The following is a 21,552-nucleotide window of genomic DNA, read 5'->3' on the forward strand; positions in this document are numbered from 1 at the left end:
GGTAAATCAATAGGGTGCAGCACTATTTTTTTGCATTTATGAAAGAAAACAGCTAATTTGAACTAAGCAGCAACAAAAAACTGTGATAAACAATGAGAACTGACTGTTTACAGTTATGTTTATGTTTATAATTTCACGAATAATTTGTGATATTATGTGAATCTAAATAATTTTCTTCTATTGTTTGGGTGAAGTGGTAGAACATTATGGCTATGGTAGATGTATAATACTACTAGCTGTACCCGCAGGCTTTGCCCCGTTTAACTTCATAAGTATTCGCATGGCTCATTCACGTCCTGGTTGAAGTTCGTTCGTTACGCTAACTCACCTTTAGGTTGGAGCTCGTTCGCTGCGCTCACTTGCCTTCAGGTTAGCTCGTTCGCTACGCTAACTCGCCTTTAGGTTGAAGTTCGTTCGCTACGCTCACTCACCTTTTGGTTGGAAATTAGCTGTTGTCATAAATAAATAAAAAAAAAAATAGTGCTGCACCCTGTTGGTAATCCTTGTAACTTTGAACATCATAGAACAGAACCAACTTGTTTAATTGAAACAGCTGTTAAGATTCATTAATTCCTTTTAAATATGAAAAATCATAAGGTTAACATGGGGAACTACAGAGCCACTGGGGCGGAGCCCGAAAGGATTTTTGAGATAAGAATATGCTTTAATGTTAATCGGGAATGTGAGCTATCATCATGCCAAATTTCAGCCCAATCCGTCAAGTAGTTTATGCGTGATTGAGCAACACACACACACACACAAACACACACACAAACTCACAAACTTTCAGATTTATAATATTAGTAAGATTATAGCATACCATAAATTTAAAGAAGTAAATTTTATCATACTGTGTCCTCCCCCATCACAAACGCAAAGGTTGAGTATAACTGCACTAAGCATTTCATACTTATTTGCCAATCCCGTACGAAGGACGGGTACTCTGCTAGTATAATATTATAAATGTGAAAGTTTGTGTGTTTGAAGTTCAATCACGCATAAACCACTTGACGGATTGGGCTGAAATTTGGCATGATGATAGCTTACATTCCCGATTAACATATAGGCATATTCAGGGCCGCCCCGAGGGCGGGGCGAGCGGGGCGACCGCCCTGGGCGCCGCGGCTAGGGGGGCGCCGCGGCTTTGGTAGGTAAAAAATTTAACAACGTTATCGGCAAACAGCGAACGAATATTTTCCGGGAACTCGTAAACATGTAATCAATGACAATGACTATTTAAAAAAGACAATATTTAGCTTTCGTTTTCGTTTTATTCGTAAAATTAATACTGTTATTTAATATACAACTCGTACTATTACTAGGCCTACTTTTACGTCTGCCGTGTTGGCAATACTGCGAGTCCGAGACATACACACTGCGCATTCACCCACACGCACCTACACTTGCTCGTTTCTAACCTCAAATTTAGTTCAGTGTAGTTGAGTTAGTCTATGGTAGTTGTTACGTTACGATTAGCTCAGTGGTTGTGCAAACTTGAACTGTTAATAAAGACGTGGTTTTGACGATAAGTACAACATGTAACAGTGATATTTCCTTAGGCCTATAGTAGGATTACTACAAAGTGAATGACTGTTTTAAATAACGATGTCTAAAAAACTTTCTGGAGCGCAAAGACGCAAGTTAGTTCGAGAAGAGGAGGCTGCGACTGAAGCACTTCTGAAAAAAGTCCCAAAGCTTACATCCTATTTTGCTCCTTCCAGTTCTTCGGCGGTAATAATTAGTGAGCCTGAACATGTCTCAGTAAACGTGAGTACACCTAATGAAGTCCTTCCAGATTCAGTTTCGATTGAAGAAAATATTAATGAGAATGAAAAGTTGTCGATTTCATCTCCTAAAACCGTCAACGTAGGCCTAATCAATTCAGATCCATCCTCTTGGCCAGATATCATTAATAGAGATGAAAGAGACGAGTTAATTTTAAAAGGGCCTATACCATTAAAGGCTGATAATGATTATCCAAAAAATGCCCAAAAGAGACATTTTTCTAATGAACACCAATTTCGATGTGCGGAAAATGGGGAAAAGGTAAAACGCAAATGGTTGGTGTATTCTGAAGGCACCAACTCAGTATACTGCTTCTGTTGCCGACTTTTCGAGCCTAATTCAAAGTCACAACTTGGTCAAAAGTCAGGTTTTAATGATTGGAAACACCTGGCAGAGCGACTTCGTTTACACGAAACCACACCAGAGCATTTCAAAACTATGACTATCTGGTTTGAAGCCGAGCTACGTCTAAAAAAATGTATTTCGGTGAATCATGCTCTATCGGACCAAATTAGGAGAGAGACAGAAAGATGGCAGGAAGTTTTTAAGCGCCTTGTCGCTATAATCTTATATTTGGCAGAACATAATATCGCTTTTCGAGGGTCATCTTCAAAGCTATTTACTAAGAATAACGGCAATTACTTAGGTCTGATCGAGCTGATAGGACAATTCGATGGTGTCATGTCAGATCACTTGCGAAGGGTAACTAGTGCCTCCTCCCAAGTGACTCTTCTAGGAAATAATATTCAAAACGAGCTAATTTGTCTTTTGGGATCTGAAGTAAAGAAGGCTACAATCAGAAAAATAAATAAATCCAAGTATTTTTCTGTAATCTTGGACAGCACTCCAGATATAACCCATAAAGACCAGATATCTCTCACAATCCGATATGTAACAGAACAAGATGGAATAAGTGGTGATGTGGCCGTTGAAGAAAGTTTTATTGGATATAAAGTGGCAAAAGAATCAACTGGAGAAGCTCTCTCAGAGCTGTTGTTCGCTGAAATTGAAAGTTGCCATTTAAACATGAATGACTGCCGAGGACAAGCTTATGACAACGGTGCTAATATGGCTGGTGTAAACAAAGGTGTCCAGGCTAGAGTCTTAAAAGAATATCCTCGTGCTTCGTTTACACCGTGTACCAGTCACAGTTTGAATCTGGTAATATCTGATGGTGCAAAGTCGTCTGTTAAGTCAACCTCACTGTTTGGAATAATTCAGAAGATCTACACTATATTTGCGGGATCGACAAAACGCTATTGTATAGTGAGTGAACACGTCCAATCACTAACTATTAAACAAGTTTGTGAAACTCGCTGGGAAGCGAGGATTTCTTCCATTCAGGCTATCAGGTACCAGTATGCTGACGTTAGACAAGCATTAATTGAACTTGCAGACAGTGTTGAAGACCCTAAAACAGCATCAGAAGCTCAGTCTCTGATATCGCATATGGAAGATTTTTCTTTCTTGACTTGTTTAATTGTTTGGCACGACCTTCTGTTTCAAGTTAATCTTGTAAGCAAAACATTACAAGGGAAAATGACTGATTTAACATCAGCCAAAAGGCTGCTTGATAATTGCCAAGCCTTCCTAGGGTCTTTTCGAGAATCAGGGCTTGTAGATGCAATCATTTGTGCCAAGGAGATTGCCGAAAGTATTGGAACTGAGCCCGTTTTCCCGAAAAAGCCTTTAAGGAAGAAAAAGAAACAGTTTTCTTATGAAGGGCCAGATGAAATTAACGGTACTCCACAGGAACTCTTTAATAGGGATGTATTTTTGCCCCTTGTTGATAGTGTAACCACATCTCTTACTGAACGTACTGAACAGCTGAAAAAGCACCATTCTTTATGGAGCTTTTTGTATGACCTTAGCAAGTTGCCAGAAAAAGAGGAGTTGAAGAAGTGTTGCCTGAAACTTCAAGAATTTCTTACATTTGATAACATTAGTGACATAAACGGAAATGACTTGTATAATGAAATTATCCACGTGAAAAGCATCGTTCATGATGAACATAAAACAAATGAAGCGTTATCTCCCATCAAGGTGCTAAAGAGTATTATGTCACATGACCAAAAAGATCTATTTACAAACTTGTGGATTGCTCTAAGGATATTGCTGACCATCCCCCTAACTGTAGCAAGTGCTGAACGAAGTTTTAGCAAGTTAAAACTCATCAAGACGTATCTGCGATCCACTATGACGCAAGAAAAGCTGAATGCATTGGCAATTTTATCGATAGAAAATGAGGCGGCAAAACAGTTAGACTTTAAAGACATTTTAACCTCTTTTGCAAATGCCAAAGCTAGGAAAATTCCATTGGGTGTAAATTAATCTTGTATTATGGTTTCAAAGTTGTATCTACTGTATTGCCAAAAGATTTATCTACATAAGTTCTGTTTGTTATACTGTAATTTCAATATTATAATGATACGTTTTTGTAAATAAAGTGTTGTGTTTCTTAATAAATGGTATACATTTTTTTTTTACAATTTCAAAGATTTTTGTCTCTAATGCTTTTTCATATACTTTTATGGCAAATTATGTTAGCAAAAGTTCGGCATTTTGTAAATAATAGAGTTATTTTTAAATGCTAACAGCGTGCATTTACTAACATTATTGTTTACATTGACCGTCTATGGACCCATTCCTATATTTAAACAAACTGAATACTGTATGTAAAGGATTTAAAAAATACATGGATAACGTTCGATATCGATGAACCCTCTATCGACGCAAACCCCCGAAATACCTTTGTTTAGGAGGGGCGAAAATTTAAATCTTGCCCCGGGCGTCTATAGCCCTCGGGGCGGCCCTGGGCATATTCTTATCTCAAAAATCCTTTCGGGCTCCGCCCCAGTGGCTCTGTAATTCCCCATGTTAACCTTATGAGTATTCATATTTTAAGGGAATTAAAGAATTTAGTCAGCTGTTTCAACTAAAAAAGTTGTTTCTATGATATGGAAAAGCATTAAAAAGTTATAAGATTTACCAACAGGGTGCAGCACTATATTTTTTTTGCATTTATGAAAACAATTCGCAATGAGAACTGTCAAAGTAGGATTTTTTACAGTTATGTTTATGTTTTTCATTTCATGAATAATTTGTGATATTTTGCGAATTGTTGATAATTTATTTTTCTCTATTGTTTAGGTGAAGGGGTAGAACATTATGGCTATGGTAGATGTGTAATACTATAGAATACTGTAAATTTAAAAAAAGAAAATTTTATCAAACTGTGTCCTCCCTTATTGCAAACGCAAAGCTTGAGTATAACTGCAATAAGCATTTTATACTTATATTCCAACCCCGTACGAAGGACGGGTATTCTGCTAGTTATTATATATTGGCCTTGTTGAACTTATAAATTTAATTATACATTTCATTATTAATTGCAAATATCTCCAATATAAGTTAATAATGATAATATTATTTTTAAGGATGGAAAGGCCCCGAAGGAGATTTTTTGGAAAAATGTATTCCCGATGATCAGGATGGGATTACATTTGATTCAGGATTTTCTCAGGACGGGATTGGTTCTAATTGTCTGCGATTTTGCCATGTTGTGTGTGATGATTTTGCCATGTTGTGTGTGACGATGACGATTTATCTGAGATTTCGGGAGACGTTGCCGGTATAGCAGGTGAAAATTATGATGTCTCTGCAATTCTGAGAGATGTTCACAATGGTTCAGCGAACCCAGGAAACGATGATGATGTCTCTGGAATCAGACAACAAGAGACTTGTTGACAATGGTGCTGTGACCACGTGACATGTTAATGATGGTGCTGTAACAGCGAGTGATGTTAACAATGACGGCGTGACAGCGAGACTCTAGATGGTGCCGAGACCGCGATACTTTTTAACAATATCACTGTGACCACAAGAGTTGTTGATGGCAACGCGATTGCGGATTTAGTAAAAATGACAATTTAATAGCTACACATTATAAAATTTAAGTTATGATTACTAAAGCCAATACTGCTTTTCTAATGGTAGCCATACCAGATCTTAAAACCCTACACAGTTTTTTTTAATGCAGTGATGGTCAGTTAATACCTATTTTGGTTTGCTAGCGGTGTTTTACAATTAGACTGATGTTCCGCAGTTTAGTTGGACCAAATGTAAAACTTTTTAGCTAACAGGAAATTATTGGTTTTTATAACAGTTCCACAAAGACTGCGAATTGATTTTGTTTGTCATTATTGCTACCTGCAAGAATGTTCACTCAAGATTTATAAAACATACTCTATTTTATGCTCAGGAAAAAAATCATTTCCTGTCACGAAAATCGGGAAGGAAATAAATGTCTCCCCTCAAACTAAATCATCAAATTATTCCTCCTAGACCTTCCTTCTAGATCCACGAGCTTATTGAATATTGATTTTTCACTTGCCTTTAGGGCCTTGATCTCCTCCCTGAGAGCTTTATTTTCGTCCTCTAGTTTCATCATCCTGTCCGAAATCTCACAAAATTCGTCCCTAGTGGCGAAATTAGCCAATTTTGTGTCTAATAGATGACTTATATCTGACATGAGCTTGCTGTGGGATATATCTCCTACCTTTTCATTCACCATTTCGTCTAGTCTGGACCGTGCTAAGGGCGGTGATTCCGGGGAACACTCTTCTCTGCTACGCTTGTGACGATTGTTGGGCAGTGGAGAGAAGTAAGAGTGAATAGTATTGTTGTCCATAAGCACTAAGAAGTGTAATCAAATCCACAAATACGAAGCACTGTTCACATAAAAGTTAGATCCACAGATTTCACACACAAGAACTAACGGGCACTTGTCGCGACGGGTGTATCGTACCACGTGTAACGCGACCGATGTACAAAGATAACTAAAGAATCTGGAACAGGACGTCAGCGGAGATTGGATCTGGGAGGACAACATACTGTCAGTCTCAACAGCAGCCAACACCATACAACGGCCACGTCATCGGACTCGTCGACGTATGCCCAAATAGTCTGGGTTAACACCCAGGCACTGACCAACACCCAAACTAAATCGTCAATCCTACCCATATCTATATTTTATTGAATCATTAAAAAAAGACACAGTGAAACTTATAACTCAAGCACTAAGAGACAGTAAAAAGATTTTTTTTTTAGTTTGGTTATAAAAGCCTTACAAATGGAAAAGTCACACTTTTAATTAGATAACTATACTGCAAATACATGTGTTCAGCGAATGTTAATGTGTGTATTGAGGTTTATTATTTCTCTGCTATTTCTTAGCAATATTTAAAGCTTTGATGATTGGTTTAGCTTTGATAGTTTATAATGGTCAAATTTTCTTTTCTAGTATCTGTCAGAAGAAGAGGAGGAGGATTTAACCACCACAGCCTCAAATCTCGCCAACAAACAAAAAAAGGAGCTTGCCAAAGTGGACCATGCGGGAATGGATTACATGTCATTCAGAAAGTCATTTTACTTGGAAGTGCCTGAAATTACTAAAATGACAACAGAAGAGGTGGAAGCTTACAGAGAGGTGATTTTGTGTTAAATGTATTAACTGTTATAAATAAACTATATGCCTATGTAAAGTGATAGGGTACTTACTTTGTTCAACAGAATTAATGTTACATAGATAACAAGATATACAATTATTAATCATTCACAATTAGTATTGCTTGACACTGATACAAAGTTCTTTATCCTATTCAGCATTATTTTTAATTTTTTACTATAGTGACTGACGATGAAAGCCATAGAAAAGCAAAAAGTAAGCTTAGATTAAGTTAGTTCAAAATAATCAATTAAATTTGTCTAAAAAACAATATAGATCAGTTTGGGATTTATATGAACACCGGTAACATTAAATTGTTTTGATTGTTTGTTGTCATTAGGAACTAGAAGGAATTCGTGTTAAAGGCAAAGGATGTCCTAAACCTATCAAAACATGGGCTCAGTGTGGTGTTAGCAAGAAGATGATGGAAGCTTTGAAAAAGCAAGACTATGAAAAACCAACACCTATACAGGCACAAGCCATCCCTGCAATTATGTCAGGTATTATTTACTATGATTATAATCTTTCAATGTCTTTTTCTCAGGGTGTACTGTTGACCTGGAAACTGGCAAACCCAGAAATTGTACGTAAATGTTAATTACAATACAGATATGCCCTAATTTGACTAACATTTTGGAAGAGACCAGAAAATTTTATAAAAAAAAAATTGTCTAAAATCACCAATTTTTATTGTTTAACGCCATTGAAAAATGTCGGACGTTGCCACAATTGTAAGAAATTATCCTGACCATTGCCGCAATCACAGGAAATCATCACAAATTTGGCCGCAATTGCTACATAATCACAGATGTTGCCACGATCACAAAAAAGGTCACGGGAGTTGAAATGATTGCTAGATGCGGATATTCCTGCGATTGTGTGAAATCATCACAGTTTTTGCAATTGTGAGGAATAGTTTAAAGTGGTAACATAATGGATGTTGCTTATATCGCAAGAAATGGTCTTGTGTGTACAAATAAAATCATTATTTTCAATAAAACACAGAGCTGGCCATAAAATAATAATAATAAAACATAGAGTACATGTGTTAAATAGAGTTAAGTAAATAACATTAGAAAATATACATTTAGTCGAGGGCTGACGTATAATAAAAATGTATTTTTTTAAACCGCAGAGATTAAAAAAATTTTGCTATGATGGAGATGAACTATCACAGATTTTGCCACCATCCTATGAGATACCCACAGCTTGGTTGCTAATCTGGTGTTGCCACAATCGCCAGAAATCATCACATATTATTATGTAACCATTGCAAGATAGGATCATATTGAATAAGCAGGGTGTTCACCGACCGGGAAAACCGGGAATCATGCGTGATTTTTTTGAACCGGGAAAAAACCGGGTGACCACGGGAGACAACGATGATATTTCCGTGACCGCGGGAGACGACGATGACGTTTTCGTGACCGCGGGAGACGACGACATTTTCGTCACCACGTGTGACAACGATGAAGTTTCCGTGACTTCGGGAGATGACCATGACGTTTCCGTGATTGTGCATGCGGACGATGATGTTTTTCGTGACCGCGGGAAACGATGATGACGTTTCCGTGACCGCGGGAGACGACAATGACGTTCCCATGACCGCAGGAGACGACGATGACGTTCCGGTGACCGCGGGAGAGACGACGATGTCTTTTTCGTGACCGCGGGAGACGACGATTCAAATTCAAAACATCTTTATTTGTTCATGTACATAAAATACAATAAATAGTGTCACAGCAGTTCAAGACATAAATCCAACCTAATATATTTCAGATAATTTTTAGAATAGTTAAACAGCATTCATGTTACTTAACTTATATAGCTCTTTAACACGTTCGCTGCTACGGACGTTCCGGAACGTCAGCCGGGCCACGGCGCCAGGAGCTAAGAACGTTCCAGAACGTCACCGTTCATTGTTGTTTAACGTTGCTATGGATAAGCCAGCACGTCACAAGCGTTCTATATTTCTTTGCAGCTCGTGGGGACGTACTTTTCTGACAATAAAAAATATAGTTTCCCAAATCACCACCAGGGTTGTTTGGAACAGGGCTTTGTTTTACCTCTTTCCTGCTAGATAGCGACACTACTTTACCGACTGTAACCTGGGTAGTGCTGCTATCCATCAGAATCACTTAGTACTATATCAAATGCCAGTATTATTGCAGAACATTGCCATCCAGTATAACTACTGTTGTTTTTACTGTAATTCAGTGTATCGGTGGCAATGTCACGCAGCGGCCGAGCGTTAGTTCAGCAACTGGCGCCGTCCCGGCATCTAGCGCTCAGCAGCGAACGTGTTAAAAGAACAAAATGCATTTTTTATTAAAAACAGTTTAAGTGCATTTCTAAATTTACTACAATTTTCTATTATCAGTATTTCTTTGGGGATGTGTTTTAAAAATACAGCACCGGCATAGGATGGTTTCTTTTTAAATAGCTCGGAGTTATGAGATGGTAATACTATACTTTTTTTATTTCTAGTATTGTAACCATGTATATCCTCATGAGTTACAAAACTATCTTTATTATTTTTAACATGCGTTACACATTGTAAGATATACAACGGTTAGAATTTTTTGTTCGATGAAATGCTGCTTTGCAGACTCATCAGACTCGAGATTTAACATGGCTCTTACTGCTCTTTTTTGACAAGCTAAAATTTTATCAAGGTATTGTTTGGTTGTTCCTCTGTACACACAAATTCCATAAGATATATGGGATTGCACATGGGCGTGATAAACATTCCTTAAAACTGATAAATTACAGAGATAATACAATCTTTTCAAAGCATAAACCCCTGAATTTAATTTTGCTAAAAGACTGTCGACGTGCAAATCCCAACTAAGATGGTTATCAAAGTGAACTCCCAAAAATTTTGTTTTTTCAACCCTATTTACTTGAGTATCATCAACAAGAATTTTGAAAGTATAAGAAAGTATAAAGTATACTGTTAATACTGTTCGATGAAATGGCGACCATACATAGTAGGTATTTTAAGCCAAGTATGAATGGTGATGAGTGTAGGATGAGTGGAGCGATCTTGTAGTCTTGTTAGTGACTAAGGCCGACATTCCTTAGACACAGCTGTTAATTAATAGCCCATACAGCTAATGGCAACTAAGGGACCTACAGTGTATAGTGGAATCCGAACCACATTTTTCCTTGGTCTTGGTATATACGAATTGGTCTAATTATCAGGATGGTACTGCGAATAGTCGTAGTACTCACTCGTGCGGACGTTAATCCACACCAGGGAGTATCGCATCCACAGTGCATGCCTATAAATATCCACAATTCGTGACCACAATATATAAAAATTGAATACTTGTGTCAGGCAATATTACAGCAATCATAATTTTTTTTCCTTAACTGAGAATGCTCTTTCCGATAACTAAAATAGCGAGCTGTGTTAGCGCTAAAACAGCATTGCGGGAGTTGGCGCAAAACATGTTGGAAATTTTAGTATGAAAAGTACGACATGAACTACCTGGAATTTATTTTTTACTCATGAATTACTCATGAATTTTTACCGGTTGGCCTGTTGGACACCCTGAATAAGTCATTTAGGCTACCTAATTTAGAATAATACATAAAAACTAGTGATGGGCGGATCCAAGAAAATGTCGGTACCGGAACCGGATCCCGATCTTGAAAAAATCGGATCCAAATACAGATACATTTTTTCTTTTTTCAAGGGCGGGTTTTTTTAAATAATTCATATGGCTAGGCAATTTCAAAGACTAACTGTGTCCATATACAGGACTATCTGTGTCCATGTACAGGACTATCTTTGGTAGTTCCTACCTTTTCACCTTTAGTTTTGGAAGTTTATTACCATTTTTTCTTAGTTGGTGTGGTTTTTGTAACAGTGGGCATACACAATTTCCAATGGTTTGACAGTGGGTAAAGGAAAAATAAATTTTTGTAATTAAAGAAAATTAAATTTTTTAATCTTGTCTGTTTTAAACAAACATTAAGTCAAAATACTCAAAATGTATGTTCAAAATAAAGTAGGTACTTAAATAGGCCTATAAGTAGCCTACCTTACTATTAAACAAAACAATTGTAGATTGAACATTGTACTGAATAATGTAATAGGCCTATACAATAGTAGTCATAGAAATCAAATGAAACCTAGACTTAGGCCTAATTTAATCTATAATCCATATAGTAGCAAGATTTAGTAACAGAAAGCATTTTGATGTTTATTACCATAGATAAAAAATACTTTGCTTAGTTTATGTTATTACTCTCTAATAGCTACAATAAGAAAAAAATCTTTTGTTGTTATCAATAACTGCGATGATAACAATTATGAGTAATGCGTAGAATGTAGAATGAACGGACCCCCAAGAAAGAATGGAAGAATGAAGAGAAATAATAATGATATTTTTATGTTGTTATCTTAATATCCTTTTTAGGAGTCCAATTATTATCTTTATGTATGATTTTACACTTATTTATGAGTTATCTAATGTTTTACAAGTTTACAGAATAATTATTTTCAACCACGGGAACATAATTTATAATTATCGACTTATAACAGATGCGTTATATTAAAAAGGTCAATGACCCAAAACATCATGATTGCGCAATGTTGTATGTTGACATAAAAATGCAAATCATCGCATTAACTCTAATACGAATAATATTTCTCCTGATCCCTTGCAAGTTGTATTATCAATGCTGAATAATTGTGGTCAATTCAAATTATCTTTTAAATTATTCAAATCTCCTACACAAAAAGACAAAAGCCAAACCAGGCAAGGAAAAAACCTGCTATTGTAATCCCCCTACCCAGCCATTTGGGAAGTGGTGAAAGTCTAGTCTAAATATAGCTCAAAGGTCTCACCCTTCCCTTCCCCCCCCCCCCCCCCCCAACCCGTACTCACTGTTGCTATGCCGCTCATTTCAAGGCCATTGCACAACCCCTCTCTCCCTTCTATTGTTTTGCTTTTATAGTGTTTCTATTCTGACTTTTTTAAACATAAATTTATTGCTTACGTAACAGTTCAGTAGTCTATTGTGAAACAGTAGGCCTACTTTAAAACAAAATCACTACCGATCATGTCATTCTATTCTGTGTCAAGTCAGTATACCATTGCCAGTCAGTCTCCGGCGACTGCTTTGAGTTGACCTATTCTGTTGTGACAGCTATAAAAATCAACTACCTCTTGCTTATTTCTATATTTGTATTTTAGTAGTAAGTTCTAGTAGTAAGTGATTACCCTTGTCTCACTCGGCTACCGGTACATAAAATACATTTTGATAGACTCAGTGTGTGTTGTGTGTATTAATGACAAGCAGGAAGTAGTCTAACATTGCAGAGTGGATAACACTTAAATAGCAAAAAGTGTATTTCTTTGTGGTAAAAAATTCTCCTGCACCATTTTGCTTAAATAGTTAAATAAAATACTCTTTTCTCTCACATATCGTGAAAATCACGGAACAAAATTAATCTTACTTTTGGATTTGTATCTATTCCATAATTGCATACCCTAATTATTTATGCAGGACGAGATCTTATTGGGATCGCCAAGACTGGCAGCGGGAAGACACTTGCCTTCGTTCTGCCTATGTTACGACACATAATGGATCAACCTCCTTTGGAAGCTAATGATGGCCCTATCGGTAGGTTTTGCCTAATTATAGACATTTACTTATTGCTTTCTTTAGCTAGTATATAGAATCCTTATATATAATACGTGAAGGCGATTTCTACAAAACACTACTCCTCCGTTAATAATGAACGGATTTTTACAAACTACGTGTCAAAATAAAGTATTTTTTGTGTAGACGCCCCCTTTCACCAATTCATGTAATAAAAGTCCTCGGGCTTTGCCCCACAGGACATCAAAGTTGCAGTTTCTCCCATAAGATTAACATGGGGGAATCTTAATATTTAATTGGAAACTTTGTCCCTTCTAATTTGAGAGAACGGCTGGGTGTAGAAACTTGGTAGAGGTGTCCAAAGAAAGGGCTTGGTCTGTAGATGAGTTATCAAAAGAAAAACTAAGCAAAATCCCTTAGGACTCTGCCCCAGAAGCCTTTAAAGATCCCTCCACAGAGTTTACATTTTTGCCACGTGAATAATACTTTTTAATGAATCAGCTGTTCATTTTTAAATTGTATTTAACACAACACACATTTATTGGGTGTTACTGAATTCTACCATAGATAAAACATGATTCTACCAAATAATTATTTGCAATGTTATTTTATAGGGGTGTGCGAAGCAGCAAAAAATTTTCGATTCGAAGCAACGATTCGATTCAAAAGATTTTCGATTCGATTCGATGCAACTCGATTCGAAGCAATACGGTATTTTTCTATTCATAATTGTCAATTGAGTGGATTAACAATAATTAAAATTTACCACATTTGTGTAATACAAATTTTTGTTGATGTGGTAGGCCTATTCATACTTAACATATGAATTTTAGGTGAAAAAATTTTATTTTCAATCATAGGGATTAGAATAACCTGTATTGCTGGAAATACCAGTGAGCTGCTTTACTTCCCTATTTCATAATTTTTACTTGGAATTGGCTCAACTGCAAGAAAGAAGAAAATATTTTTTTTTATCAAGACATTCATTCTCATTTTAATAACTGTTTAAATAACTAAATAGGTACCGGTAGCTAAATTACAACAAATTTGAATGGAACTTAATATAAAAAGACAATTAAGAAATAAATTTACATATCACAAGTTTAGGGCCTGTGGACCGGCTTCAGGACTGCAAGCAAGAAGAAAATAAAAATAATATGTTTCCACCATGCAATATGTATCATTCATTCCCTACCTAACTTCCTTAGTATAATAACCTCACACTTACATTATTTGTTACATCATCATAAATAAAGAATTATCTATTATTGGCATGAGTAGGCCTACAGCTTTACATAGGCATTATTTTTATAGGGCCTAAAATAGTAATAGGCTAAGCAACATGACAAGTGGAGAACTCATTGAAGAAAAGATATTGTGTAAACTAATTTACTATAAAACTCAAAAACAGTAAATAACACACAAACGTTGTTTATGGTATAATTATTAAGGACTGTAAAAAATGCATATCATGTCATACAGTAGTATAGACCTACTGCACGAGATTAAAATCCTAAAACAACTGATTTTGATAGCTAATGAATGAAAAGAATTAAAAATCCATAAAATAAAGCCAAACAATATCACAATTAATTAGGTACCCGAAAAGTAACTCTTAAATAATATATAGAAGATTAAAATAATATTAAATTAAGAGATAAGAAAGTTAAATGCTAACTTCTAGTGCCCTTGGACAACAGGTCAATGTTTTTAAACTACCCAAAATGTTTTTGGAACAGCAGGGTCTTTTTCTCTGAAGGAAGGGTAGTAGTATGTCAACAAAAACAATGAACCGCTCTCAACAGCCAGGCCCGGGCAACGATGTGTGCATTCAAGGTCATAGACCCTCCCCCTCCCCTCTTACACAACCCGGTTGCTACCCAGTTGCTTCAATTGCTGACAAAATTCAAGTGATGAAACAAGGAAGTAGAGACAAAAAAATATATTTCTTTATTCAAAAACACAAAACTGTTACAGATCATTTTCAAAGAAATTAATTCATTGTAATTTGTGAGTTGTAAATATTGTATTGGATCTTAGAAATATATTTTTTTAATCCCATCTAACCAAGATACAGATCTGTTCACTATTATCAGATATTTCTTTTGTTTATAATTTATTATGTAAAATACTAAAATATATTTTTTATTAGGTATGGAATAAACAATAAATGATTAAACTAGTATGTCTGGATAAATAGTCTTTCTATTCTTTTGACTTTGTTTTCTTTGCACTGTTAGTGTTGCATCACGGCTTTTGTCTTGTCACTCTTGTCAGTAGACGACTAGACTGGCTCTGGCTAGTGGCAGTGCGGCAATTGCTCCGTTGTGTCTTTAGGTCGTGAGCCAACTTAATCTTTAATTCTCATTTGAACATTTTAATTCCTCTGTAATAATAGATATAATAATATAAGAGTGTTTCATTGGAAATAAATTGTTCTTTTTTTTCTTTTGCCCGAACATTCGGGGATCGGCAGCCCCTAACAAAAATACCAAATGTATCAGTCTATAACATTAATCTTACTAGTTAAGTATTAAGTAACAATTTTTCAGACTTATTTTTAAAATGATTTTGGAGTAACCTATCTTGTTTTGGCTAGGTTTACAGTAGTAAAATATTTTTCACACTGCTTACATCAAGACAAAAAACAAAACCTCTCATCATTTGCAATGTCAAAACAAAAAAATATAAAACAATTAAAGTTATATTTAATGCAAAGAATGTATTAAATAAGAACGCCTTCGTAAAGGAACCGCAACAGCAACGCGCTCCTGTATTGCGGGTATTGCATTGACTTTCTGCAGGCGTTTTTCGTATATGGATACTGACTCCCTCATGAATCGAATCGTTTTTTGACCACCACTGAATCGAATCGCGATTCGATGCATCGAATCGAATCGAATCGAAATTTCGATCCATTTTCGATGCATCGCACACCCCTATTATTTTATGATGTTAAAATTGATTTTCTGCTTTATCATGTCATGTTTTGTAATATAACGTTCCATTACGAAATCAGTGGAGAATCCTTATCACAACAATTTTAAAATTATTTCTTATTGAACTATCTTACATCTATTGTAGGGGTTGGTGTCTATTCACACCTTTTCCCTATATTTTATCATATTATTCTAGACAGATCATCATAGGTTCATGGGATTATTGTTATAAATGCTTTCAATCATTGGTCTTCGATTGTGTAATACAATACAAAATAATACAAGTGCAGAAGGGCACGGTGCCCATTTGAGCCGTGTCCATATTTTGTTAAATTAATAGTGGTTTACAGCAACTGGATAAAACATTTTACAATATTTATGTAGAAATATGTGCATGATTTAGAAAGTCATTATGCTGGAAAACTGCAATTTACTACAGACTTTTCAGAGTCGATTTATTCATTCAGCTTAGTGAAATCATAATTGTATAGATATGAATACAAATAAGAACTCTTAGAGCCTTAGAATGTTATTAGAATAACGAAAAGGGTAGTGCATGTTTACTAGCGCTACACAAAAAAAAACCATTTAATTTATCTCTAAGAAATATATTCTTAAAGTGCACTGAACAGCAGCCTAAAGAAAATCTATGTAACTTACCCATAAGCTACAAAATGCTCAAACTCGAGTTGTGACATTTATAATTCGGCTTATATATGTTTCTCTAACAGATAATTCATCTGCTGAAGAATTTGATTGTGCTCTTACCGTGTCTAATAACATCCAAACACAGAAACCTTGCCTAAAATGATACCTATCTTGGCAAACTATTTTCAGTAGCCTATATATTTCAGACCGTAACCTACTGGGTTGGTAACATTATTAAAAATAACACTACATTTTGGCTGTAAAAAATTGCCCAATGAGTAAATACTATTTGGGCAGCTACTGTCATGACAGAAAGGTCATACATTCCTTTTAAACTAGATCACATCATCCTTTATAAGATACGTTGATTAACAATGCATGTAAACGTCAATATTTACGTAACAGCCAATTTACAGTATTTTTTGCTTTTTGGAAATGCCACATTACTATTTCATTCGCATTATTTGTTGCCAATGAAGCTGCACGACCATATAAATGAGGAGGCCCCTAACAGTTCAAGAATAATAGCCAACTTCACTTTAAGTATTCCACTACACATACCATTTCGTACAGAGATTATATTGACAACTTTATGTCATTGATAAGGCTGAGACAACTAATAACTGACATCCTCCGTGTCAAGGAATTCCAGCTTTTACAGTAACCCCACAATCAATTTCTCAAAACAATGCTAGAGGGTTCATTCATTGGCACAGAAGTACGATATGAACTTACGCGACGTGACGAAGGAAAAATATAACTTACACTGTAACGGATATACCTCCCTTTGAAGTTAAAATATGTCTTCCCAAATAATATTTTCTTTTGAAATAAAATCATATTACACTGATGAAATCACGGAAGTGTTTAACTTCAAAAGATCCATTAATACGATTTTAATACTATTTAAAGGTTCTTCCAAAGGAAGAGATACCATATAACATACTAATAATAACTCCGATGACGTACGGTATGAGGAATAATTTATTCATTGAATGATCAACCAAATTTTGCAACTAACACATTTAATATCATTATTGTTTTTACACTTATTACTCTTGAAAGAATGCTAAATGCTCAAAATATGTATATTTCACCCAATTTATCGCAGTTAAATGAATTAACTTAAGCCTTGAAAGTAACCGTCGATTTCGACGGGTTTCACCTAGTAGTTCTTATAATATTCTGTCACTTGTCACTCAAAACCTGTAAACTTGTTTTTACAGATTAAGTAAACAGTAGACCCTCTCTAATCCGACACTGCACCTCTCCGGCACTGCAGTAATCCGACATCTTTTGAGTGAGGTCTTCCGCGATCGCGGCAAAATTCCGAATATCTCCCATGGCCGTGTATCATCATAACATCACATCATCATCCACTCCCGCGGTCACGGAAGCATCATCATTGTCTTCGCGATAGCGGTAAAATCATGAACATCTCCCACGGTCGTTTGGACATCATAATCTACTCCCGCGGTCACAAAAACGTCATCGTCGTCTTGCACGATCGCGGCAAAATCATGAACATATCCCCCGGTCATAAAGACATTATAGTTGTCTTCCGCGGTCACGGCAAAAATTGTATCACCCCCCGCGACCGTGTAAACATCCTAATTCACTCCCGCGGTCACGGAAACGCCATCGTCGGCATGCGCGATCGCCGCAAAGTCATGAATATTATTTATGCGGACGTTTAGACGTTATCATCGCCTCCAGCGGCCACGTAAACATCATCATCGTCATGCGCGATTGCGGCAAAATCATGAACATCTCCCGCAGATGTTTAGACTTTATCAACCACTCCCACGATTACGGAAACATTATCTTCATCATGCCCGATTGCGAGATCTTTGGAGAAGTGTTTTAAGTGCATTTTAAGTGTTTTTTTAAATAACATTCCGGACAGTAACCTGGCATTTTCATTAATCCAGCAGTATAACGGTCCTATATCTGCCGGATTACTGAGAGTCTACTGATTTTAATGTTAAATCCATCTTGCTGCATAGCAAATTTGACTTAGAGTTAAGGAACTCTGAACGCTTCCAATGTTTAGTTAATTTGGCAAGAAAAGAATACATGAGATAAGATTAAAAGCCAAACGTTAGGTTAGCCAGTACAAAGATTATGGTTGGCCAAAAGTGAGCTAGCATATGTGTATAACAAGAAGTGGTAAGCAGCATGGGCGGGACCAGCTTAACTAGTAATGTAGTTGAGCGTTAGCAGGAAACAATGTGAGTTCACCCATCAAAAATTAACAACTTAAAGTGACATCCAAATCCAATTGAGTGGGAGGCCAATGCTTTTACAGAATGTAAATGTCTTTTGAACTATATTGTCTAAATTTCCTTTATGAACCACCTCAAGGAAAACTTTTGTGTTTAATTTGTATTGTAGCTAAGTAATTGGTCATGTTTCAAAAACTAAGTTGGAAAATGGATATTGTACAAAGCTGTCCAATAAAAAAAAAAAAAAAACTCCAATATCCAGTAATGTGTAAAATTGAGCTTGAATTGCTGCAACCAACATTGTCACAACACAAATGCTGCAACATTACCCTTAAGTATCAATCAAACATTGTGTATGTTCCCAGCCCTCATCATGACGCCCACTCGTGAGTTGTGTATGCAAATAGGCAAGGAGACTCGTAAGTTCACCAAGTCCCTCAACCTGAGGGTAGTCTGTGTGTACGGAGGTACAGGCATATCAGAGCAGATTGCCGAGCTCAAGAGAGGTGCAGAGATCATCGTCTGCACACCTGGCCGCATGATAGACATGTTAGCAGCCAACAATGGTGAGCATACAGTCATAACGACATAACTATATTATGTATATTTTAGGATAGTAATAATCTTGACAATGTCATCTGTTTATTAGCTATGCTATTATCCAAATCTTTATGTGACAATAAAGAATTATTTATTTATTCAACACGCTTTGAATAAAAACATATCGTGGTGAATAAATAGTTTTGGTCCACCTTTATATCAATTCATCCATCAGTTAAACAGACATTTAGTTATAACTTCAGTATTTGACCAATCTGACTGTATGATTTGAGGTTTCAACTCACTAATTACACTTATTGCAATTAAGTGACTTTCTGTTAGTAAGAACTAAGATAATTGGGTTCATTTGGTTGTGTCCTCTTGGTCAGGAGATTTTTGGTGGCCAGGTACAACAGTAGACACAAATCCTAAATCCTCAAAGTAATAATAAAATAAACTAACAGGGTTTGTAGCGTCAGGGAAAACCTGGAAAAGTCAGGGAATTTTGTTGGTCTGGAAAAATCAGGGAATAAGTCAAATCAAATCAAATCAAATCATCTTTATTTTTGCACAGAAAAAAACTGTATAATAGCGTCACAAGAATATATAATAAAACTAAATTATAAATGCTGTTAGAACTAAAACGTAACTGAACAGTATCTTAATTCGATCGGCAACTTAAAAAATCTTTCACAGTGTAGGGAGCTTGTTCCAAGAGTATGCGTTTGACCGCTCTCCCAAATTTGTCTTTGTCTTGCTCCACTTTCAGGGGTTCAGGCAACACATTGAAAAACCTGATACTATTATAAAATAGATGTCTCTCAAAGAAACTTGTCCTGTGCTTAGGTAGCTTAATATTGTTTTTTTGTCTGAGAGTGTACTGCATTGAATGGAACTGCGGTTGATACAGATGATAATTACTTTTTAAAAACGATAGACAACTGAGTATGTATATGGATGGAAATGTGAGAATATTGTATTCCTTGAAGAGAGGCTTGCAAGAAGTACGACGGGATATTCTGAAGGCTGCTCTTAGGGATTTTTTCTGAAGACGGAAGACAAACTTTGTTCGTACGCTCTCACAGCCCCAAACTGCCACCAAATACGACAATAATGGGTAAATCAGTCCATAATAGGAACTCAAGGTTACACGAGAATCGGTAAACCTCGAATAATATTTGGAATATTTTCCTGAAAGACTACTTTTTAACAAATATGCTACATTTTGCTCTAAACATGTTTTTGTCAGGGCGATGACTAATGGCAAAAAAAAAAACATAAGAACTGATGCAGAATTTTACATTGATAGTTGGTTATCAGTTAGGGGGACAAATCCAAGTTTTGTATTTGGGAGTGATTTTTGCTCGTTCACTCAGCACCAGTACTTATGCAGTACGGTATGCGATCTGGTGGGTGGAGGAAGTCAGTGGGTCTAAGCAAGCTGAGCGGTCAGATGGTTCACTTGTCTAGCCAATCCTAGGCTTGTATTTTAGTAAGCAAGCTATTCAATCACCCTCTGATCACTGGCTTTGAACGCACCCAGTGCCACAATGTGGGGAAGGAAAGGCCTACATTTATCGTTTTCATTTCAATATGATACTGAATACAATTCCTCATTGAATTTATACCAATTCGGATTAAACCTTTAATAAATCTAAAAAAAAAAAACTTCTTACATCACTTGTAGCAGTAGTGATGTAAAATTCCTGGGAATATAAAATCGAGGAAATATTCCCAGGGAATATTGCCGGCATTATTCCCAAAATCCATAAATTCCCGGGCGTTTATGATTAATTAGCAAAGTAGATTTAAAAGTTACTTAATAGGTAAAAGCCGTAATTATATGGTTAAATCAACCACAAAAACTGAAATATATTTTAGTACAGAATTTTAGACTAAATTAAAACATAGTCTTGCAGTTCAAATAGTGTGTTTTTTAATCCATTACATGTTTCGCCACGTTGGCATTTTCAAGTGGTACACAGAAATATTAGAAACATTATAATATCTGAATTGGACTCGTCGAGTTGTAGAAATTTACATTAAAACATAAAACTGTATACACATTTGACAGGTACAAACAAAACATTTTCATGTAGGCCTACAACACTATTGTAACCCGATCACGACACTAACAGAGACAGAAGTTGTGTCAAATGATCTTCTTGTTACTTTGGAGGCATCTAGCCGAACTAAACTTTGAAATATTATCAAACTCAAGACACAAAATTTCAGTCTAAGCAAGTGTTTATTATTTAATTGTCTGGTTGTAAAACTGTAATATTTTTTTAAA

General features: G+C 36.0%; 1 protein-coding gene across 3 annotated transcripts in view; it reads left to right on the plus strand.

Moving 5' to 3' along the window:
* Positions 1 to 21,552, plus strand: part of LOC128989774 (probable ATP-dependent RNA helicase DDX46) — an 89,371-nt gene that overhangs the window by 32,681 nt on the left and 35,138 nt on the right. For all 3 annotated transcript variants that reach the window (XM_054411815.1, XM_054411816.1, XM_054411817.1), the window contains 4 exons: positions 7,088 to 7,273; positions 7,632 to 7,791; positions 12,812 to 12,928; positions 19,085 to 19,285. In XM_054411815.1, the coding sequence (XP_054267790.1) occupies positions 7,088 to 7,273; positions 7,632 to 7,791; positions 12,812 to 12,928; positions 19,085 to 19,285 (664 nt within the window). The remainder of the gene's footprint in view (positions 1 to 7,087; positions 7,274 to 7,631; positions 7,792 to 12,811; positions 12,929 to 19,084; positions 19,286 to 21,552) is intronic.

This window comes from Macrosteles quadrilineatus, unplaced genomic scaffold, assembly GCF_028750875.1.
Source record: "Macrosteles quadrilineatus isolate MER2022 unplaced genomic scaffold, UCM_ALF_1.0 Scaffold_3__2_contigs__length_128488019, whole genome shotgun sequence".
Taxonomy (NCBI): Eukaryota; Metazoa; Arthropoda; class Insecta; order Hemiptera; family Cicadellidae; genus Macrosteles; species Macrosteles quadrilineatus.